This window comes from Grammomys surdaster, unplaced genomic scaffold, assembly GCF_004785775.1.
Source record: "Grammomys surdaster isolate TR1022 unplaced genomic scaffold, NIH_TR_1.0 99, whole genome shotgun sequence".
Classification (NCBI taxonomy): Eukaryota; Metazoa; Chordata; class Mammalia; order Rodentia; family Muridae; genus Grammomys; species Grammomys surdaster.
This window is the reverse complement of record NW_021604578.1, coordinates 13,806,550-13,814,561: the sequence shown is the minus strand read 5'-3', so window position 1 is coordinate 13,814,561 and position 8,012 is coordinate 13,806,550. Positions and strand designations below refer to the sequence as shown.

Genomic DNA, 8,012 nt, shown 5'->3' with positions numbered 1-8,012 from the left:
GAGAGAGAGAGAGAGAGAGAGAGAGAGAGAGAGAGAGAGAGAGAGAGAGAGATGGCATGGAGGTAAGGTAAGGTATTAATTAGTGGGGCCGGGGCATGTCACACATTAGTAGAGTGTATGCATAGCTTATGAAGGCCCTGGGTTCAATACCTAGTGCTGGAAAGGAGCAGGAGCACAATAAAGGAGTATTAAGGAGCCTAGTAGGTGTTCTCTGTAGATCATTCCTTGGCCTGAAGCTATAATGAGAATACCACTGTTAGGATAAACAATAGGTCTTGGAAAAAGTCATCTGCCATTTTACCTCTCAGATTCAGATAAATAAATGGTCCTTCCTTGCTGCTATGTGACACATAAATGATATGTAAAATGTAATGCATATGTATCAGTCCTGGGAAAGAAAAATGGCCTCTTGATCCTTTTCCTGTGACTTCTCAGACCCCGCCTAGACTCTGTAAGCATCGATACTCCAGTTCTTCTCCATGGCTCCTTCAGATCTACCTACATGCCTCCTTACATATCCCGATTTGAAGTTCCAGTAGAGCAGAGCTGGCCACACATGTCTCCCACATTTCTTATCTCCTCTTTCCTCATTCTACAGTTGACCTCTCTCGCTCTACTTTTACAATATTGTTCCAAATTTCAGGAACACCATATGTCTTAGTATTTTCAATTCTTCTCTTAAAGCTTAACACTCATGTGCTACAGTCCGTGAAACATTTTTTTCTTCAATTCATTCTGGCATCTGTGGTCACTGGGGTCAAATATTCCTCTTCTTCTTAACCCATGACACCAAGAGAGCCCACAGCAGACTTTGTATGCATATTGTGTACTGGCTGGAGGTTTTCTGGGTAAACACAAGCTACCTCACAGCTACCAATGACATGCAAGAAATAACAAAACCCAGTGACACCAGCTGACATTTTCTGTGTTATTTTAGTAGCAAGAATGTGACTTCATACACAGTATAAACAAGTCAGAAGTCCAAAATAGCAATGTAAATTAATTCCTTAGGTTTAACACAGGGATTAATGGAAAGAAGAGATAGAAAGGATGTATTATGCAAACATAGGATGGGAGATTTCAAAATGCTTTCTTTAATGGAATCATTCCATCCCTTATTTAAACTCTGGTAGTGTTTTATTTTGCACTTGAAAAATTTCCAGGAATACATACTTTCATGCATATGTTTCTAGTGTTGCAATTTCTCTGGTTTAATGACATTTTCCTTGGTGCCTAGTGACTTATCTTCAACATAGGATTTAAATGAATATATTTTTATTTTTTAAGAATAAATGGGAATTTCTCATAAAGAAGAGAACACTTCCTATGATTGCCTTAACTCTACTGGTATCAAGACAATGCTAGCTAATACAAGAGGCTTTTTAGGAGAGTGAGAACACTATGCATGTGTTGTGTGAGAAAGAATATACATCCTTCCAAAAGGAGTAAACATGCATGGGCTGCTGTTACAGATGTCACCAACAGCACCCACTACTCTGTATTTTATCTTCTTTTTGGGTATTTTTGGGTTTCTTTGTATATGTAGCCTTAGCCTGGAACTCAAAGAGATTCGCCTGCCTCTGCCTCTTGAGTGTTGGGATTAAAGGCGTGCGCCACCATCACCATTGAGCCTACTCTGTATTTTAAAAGGATTCAACTCTAATTAATAATGACTTTAAGAGCAATCAGAAATCCAAGAGGTGATTTAACATTACATATAAAAGAAAATCAAAGACGCTGTCTGGTGTTTTCTGTTTAGGAGTCATGCATGGAAGGCTAGGCATTAGAACAGAAGATGTGGATTTCTTTGTGTGCCTGTTTGTTTCCTATTTTCTTTCTAGGTCTAGTTTATTTTAAAAGTGATGATTTCCAGCTCCACAACTTTTGTCTTCAAACAACTTGCTTTCATTCTTTATGACTGATGAGAACATTTATTGTCTATGTATACACCATTTTCATTATCCACTGACTGATGGGCACCTAAGCTGATTCTATATTCTGGTTATTCTGATCAGCAGGATGGAATCTCATTGCAGTTTTAGCTGGAATTTTCTTGATTACTTATGGTATTGAGCATTTTTTCATATATTAGCCCCTCCTCCACGGCCTTGCTATGTAGATAGGATGACCTTCACCTTGCTGTAACCTTCTGCTTCTGCCTCCTAAACATTTATGCCACTACTTGTTTTGTTGTTTTATTGTTTGAGGGTTTCTCATATGTCCTCCCTTCCTACCAATTCCTCCTCTATTTTTGACCACGACCTTTCCTTACAGTCTCATGTGATCTTCTATTAAGGCCCGTGAAGTCCACCTCATGCTGCCAGCATGTGCCTGGATGTAGTACCATCTGCTGGAGCACCGGTAGCCTCTCAGAGGCCACAGACTCTTCTAGCAGTCACCAATTGCCAATAACTCTTCAACTAGGGTTGGAATTCATGGGCCCTTCCTCCATTCATTTGAGGACTTGGGCTGGCTTGATATTGTGCAGGTCTTGTGCATACAGTTACAGCCATGGTGAATTGGTTCACTACTTCCAGTGTATGGATTCTGGAAAGCTAACTCAGGTACACAGGTTTGGTAGGATACACTTCTATCTACTGAGCTAGCCTGTTGCTAGCCTCTACTTGTAAATTTTAAAATAAGCTTGTTTACATCCACAGAAAACCTTGCTGAGAGTCTGATAGAAATTTCATTGAATATAGGGATCAATTTAGGTGTTTTTTGATTTCATTCATTTTATAATTTCAGCCACAGATGCTGGCAAGATTTTAGATGTAATAAATGTACAAATAAACACAATTAATGATAATTAATTGCACCATATTTTTAATTTTGGTGTCTATGTGTTCATGGCTACTGTATAGAAATACTACTTTTGGAGGCTGACTTTGTATTTTTTGACCCTGCTGAAACACAGTCATTATTTCTAGGAGTGTTTTTGTGGACTCCTTGGGACTTAGGGAATATTCTTTTTTTCTTAACAGCATGAGGACTGTAGGTGTTAGAAGTTTCAGTGCTGTCTTAAATAAGAATGGCAAGTGGCTGGTGCTTGTAATCTCAGCACTGCAGAGACTAAGGTAAGGCGATTGCTATGAGTTCAATGCCAACTCAAGCTACTATTGATTAATTAATTCATAAATCATTAATTCACTTGTAGTTCTCTGAATAGAACCTAAGTCTAGTCAAGAGCTCGACCACTGAGCTATACTCCCAGTCTTATGTGTGTATGTATGTATGTATGTATGTATGTATGTATGTATGTATGTATGTATTTTGAAAGGAAAAGTCAGAAAGAGACGCTACACAGACTGACAATAGACAGGAAGTGAGGAAGAGCAAAGGACTGTTCAGATATGAGATGACATGCTTTTTCTTTTTTCTGGAGAACACAGACAAGGGAATATCCTGAGTAAGGGATCCCTTTTAATTTAAAGGAAAGAATGAGCAGGGAAGAGTTCCCGTTCAAAAGTTAATTGTAGGGCAGAGCATGTAGCTCGGCTGTTAGAGTGCTCATCTAGCATACATGAAGTCATGAATTGAAGCCCTCCCACCACATGGAACAGAGGTAGAGGTGTGCCTCTATAACCCTAATGCTTGTAGAGGTGGAGGCAGGAGAATCAGAAGCATAAGGTCCTACTCAGCAACAAAGGAGCTGGAAGCCAGTATGGGTTACATGATATTCTACCTAAAAAAGAAAGTCAATTATGAAAGGCCAAAAACAAGGACTAAAAACAGGAGTGGGAGCCCATACAAGTGTAACCAAGGCAGATCTGGAAAACAAGACCATCAATGTGGTGGTTTAGATAAGAATGTTCCTAATAGGCTCATATATTTGAATGTGTTGTCATGTGGATGGGAGTATTAATATTTGAAAGGGTTAGGAGGTGTGGCCTTGTTGGAGGAGGTGTGTCAACTGGAGGAGGGCTTAAAAGGAGGTTTTAAAAGTCCATGCCAGACCCAGTGTCTCTTTCTCTCTCTGGCTACAGATCAGGATGTAAATCTCAACTACTTCTCCAACACCCTGCCTGTTATGTCTACTGCCATGCTCCCTGTCATAATGATAATGGACAAAACCTCTAAAACTGGAAGCAAGATCACAATGATATGCTTTCTTTATAAGAGTTGCTTTGGCCATGGTGTCTCTTCATAGCAATAGAATAGTGACTAAGACACCAACCTTCCTGTCTTCTCATAGCAATAGAATAGTGACTAAGACACCAACCTACCCAAACAATACAAAGGATGACTACATTGCCCTGCATGTGTATGTGTGAATGTGAAACCTATTTTTTTATTGCCATGTGCCTGAGTAATCAACTCTTAGATAAGGCATCATGAGTGTCATGAGGCTGATTTGTCCAAATGTTCCCCCTGTTACTAACCATAGAAACGAAGATGATAATCCCTCAAAGATCAGCCTTTAGAAAGATGAAGGAAAAGAAATAATACTGATGTACTGAGAAAAATACTATCTGTCTTGGGACCACTGCAGAAAAACTCCTGTTTTTAGTTCTGTTGTATGCATATGTACACGTGTATGCACATGCAAAATTTGATTTTCACTACTAAATTATCACGTCATTTTGTTGTCAGCAAACCACAACATTCATTTGATTTCAAATCTTTAACTGCTTCGGTGTCTGAGGTTTCCCCTATTCAGCTCACTGAACTTCCTTATCTTCAAATTGAAATCCTTGGTACAGATCACTTCCTATCTGTTCTCAGTTCCCAATTTACTGACTCAAAGTATGGAAAGTTCACACTGTGTGTGTGGGGTTTCTGAGGAATTCTTCTTTGATGAATTGGAAGGAAAACATAAGTCAAATACTTTAGCAATGGAAGTCAAGCAGCCCTCCTCTTGCTTCCTTCTATCATGTTGCATATATACAGGTTGGATGGAATAGAGTCAATTCCTAGCTCCATGGACCGGCCTTGAATGCTTAAGTCATCCAGTGGGATTCCAGACTCAAGAAAGAAGGGATTCCTGCTAGAATGAAGGCCAGATTTTTTTGTTTTATAATTGAAAGAAGTTTTCCCTCCGTTATGAGTCAAATGGTGTATAGATGATGACCAGGACTGTGGTAGTCAGTTTGCTAATGTGGGGGAAGGAAACTTGAGAGGGCAGTCAACAAAGACAGCCCCACTTAGAATGGGAGTCATAAGTACGATCAAGCCACGCTGAAGCTGTAGCCACCAGATACTTCCATTGCTGAAGTCACTCAACTCCATTTATAGTTTAAGGCAGGGAGTGTGATTCGCCGCTGCTCACGCCTCCCTACAATCCATCGAGTTCCCTCCTGTTTGGAAGTCACTGGGACACAGTATGCAATTTACCTCCTTACAGCATTTCATTTAGAGAAACTGGGCTCTCGGAGAACATTTATTACTCTACTAAGATCTTTGCGTATCTTTGCAGCCTTTGTAGATTCTAGTGAAAGTCACATTCATGAGGCAGTGAAATGGTACATTTATTGAAGGACAGTTTCTACCATGGTTTTAATCCTCATGCGTCTAGACAACAGTGATGTAGGCTTTTTTTTTTTTTAAGTCAATTCACATATCCTGCCTTTTTGAAGATTTAAACTCCTTCTGCTTGTGTGTCTGGGCCTGTACACAGACACTTGTCACAAGGTCAGCTTTGCTTACTCTTTCTCTGTGTTTCTGGCTTCCTATTGGTGTGTACCTTTTCGATGAAACTGAAGAGACCCCAGCAGACAAATGGATTTCAGCATCTCCGTTGTGTACATCTCTAGGCAACACTGCAGCTGGATGTAAAGCCGGCAGATTTCGGGATGGATCTCACCATCTTCCGGGCTGCAGTAGAATGAGAGAGAAAAGCTGTGGACAGTCTCAGGATTCGGTTATCAGCTATTTGTCTCAGCTGTGAGAAGAGAAAATGCCCAATAAAAATTCCTTAAAGCCTGGAGCCTGAAACACAAGGTTTCATGCTTTCAAGCCAGTAACCAACCACCCTGATGGTTCTTACATAAGTGTCCTTCTGAGTAACAGCACTCACCCTCCCTGCCTTGGCAGCGGCTTCTGCTGGGAGCTTAGAATCATAAACGCTTGAAGTAATTGAGAATATCAGACATTTTCAATTTAGCCGTAGGAAGAAATTTCCAAAATACACTTAAAGCATAATAATCTCCTAGCTTCAAAGAGGGATCGAAAACCCCCGTTTCTAGACAGACTATTCAATTAACATTTAGAAGGCATCTTTAATATCAGGGCCCCAGCCTAATGTGATTAGAGAGCCAATTTTCAAATTTTTTTTTTTAAATCGAGGTTTTTGTTTTAATCTAAGATATATTATTTTATTGTTTGCTATGCCTAATTTATGAAAACCCAAATGTTTTTTCCAAATGTTTTTTAATGATAAAAATAAATATTTTATGAAAAAAGAGAAAACTAATAGAGTTATGATAGCTATGCTGGGCAATCTAAGTCTACATGGCTTATGTGTGAAATTATAACCTAAAGCCCTGGAGTTTTTCTTTTTAGATTTCACATATAAATATGATAAAAAACATGGAGTGATCATTTTTGGTTTTTGAAGGAGAGAATTCATATGTGGATAAAATAAAACTATTTCATAAGCAACCAGAATAGCAAATTTGGAATGTTTTAAACTGAAAGCATAAGTTTATAGCTCAATTTGAGGTTAAAAAAAAGCCTAAAGGTGAATTCTGTTACTTCTCAGTGAGTTATCTTTATTTCTGTCTTTGCTCATTTAAAAGGGAATGAAATCTAATTAAATACTGTATCATTTAGGCTCAATTTCTTTGTAAAGTGGGCCAGTGGCAAACTTAAAGGACAATTACCAGGTTAAAAAAATAGTCACTTTGTTTTTAAGTTTTAAAAAAATATCTTATGTACCAAGAACTTGACAGTGAAAATTAGTTTTCATTTTCAATACCATTTCACCAGCGAACAAGAGTTTATCTAACCATATGGCTTATATAACACAGAAAAATGCAAAAATCTCAGCCTCCATACTGTGACGCCTGCACAGTTATCTTGGGTCTTTCAGGGTCAAATAGAACAAACTGCATCCCAGAACTGCTGTGTAAAATTTGGCTTTATCTGGAAGTTAAAAACACCATCTTGCTTCTGTTTAATCAGCCTCACATGTAGTCAGCCTTAGACCAGTGTCTGACGCAGGTGAGCTCCCACAGAAACCTCAGGCATCTTTCACCTTTAAGTTACCAGAAGTTCCCCCCACCCCACCCCACCCCACCCCACCCCACCCCACTACATCTAAACATATACCCCCCTTTCCTTGCATCACACCACAACACACACACACACACACACACACACACATACACACACTCACACAATTTTATATCGACTTTAGTCTTTAGAAATTTCTGTGTCTCATTTCTTATTGATGCTGCCAAATTCTGAAGAAATACCTCAATTAAACGTTCCTTAAATAGAAGAAAAAAGTTAAGCTATCCTGGTGTGTTATCCGTCTTATTCTAAAGGCAAGGCAGAAGGAGAACATTCAAAGGCAAACAGATATATATTTTTATGTTGTTTAACCATCTCAATCACAGCTGCCTATTTTTATCTATTTATGACATTGTTCGTGGTGGCTCATATGCAGATTAAAGAAAAACAGGAAAAGAAACAAACCTTACGGTAACTCTATCATATGTTGTGCACACTTATGACAGAGACAATCGGCCAACACAACGTCACTCCAAGCCGCAGGGTCTTCTTATATTTAAAGGAGCAAAAAACATGCCGGGTAGAGGGGTTGTTATTTCCAGAAACACTACCATATTACATATTTTTTGAACTGGCACATTTTATTATTTTGCAACTAGAAAGAAAAGCAATGTGTTATTGTTTGAGGAAAGGCAAGTCAGAACAGAGACCATGATGTTTAAATCAAATTGTTTCCAAGGGGATAATCTGACAGTGTCTCAAATTCATGAAGGCGTTCTAGAAACTGGGATCATTTTGTGCCCTTCACAAATATGGGAGTTGAGCAGGTCTGGCAGAAA

At 38.9% G+C, this 8,012-nt stretch overlaps 1 protein-coding gene across 2 annotated transcripts in view; it reads right to left on the bottom strand.

Moving 5' to 3' along the window:
- Rgs7bp (regulator of G protein signaling 7 binding protein) overlaps positions 1 to 8,012 on the bottom strand; it is a 95,829-nt gene that overhangs the window by 22,759 nt on the left and 65,058 nt on the right. The window contains exon 3 of one of the 2 annotated variants that reach the window (XM_028784403.1): positions 5,684 to 5,814. In XM_028784403.1, coding sequence (XP_028640236.1) covers positions 5,684 to 5,814 — 131 coding nt within the window. Of the gene's footprint in view, positions 1 to 5,683; positions 5,815 to 8,012 lie in introns of those variants that run through there. The other variant, XM_028784405.1, reaches the window with a different exon arrangement.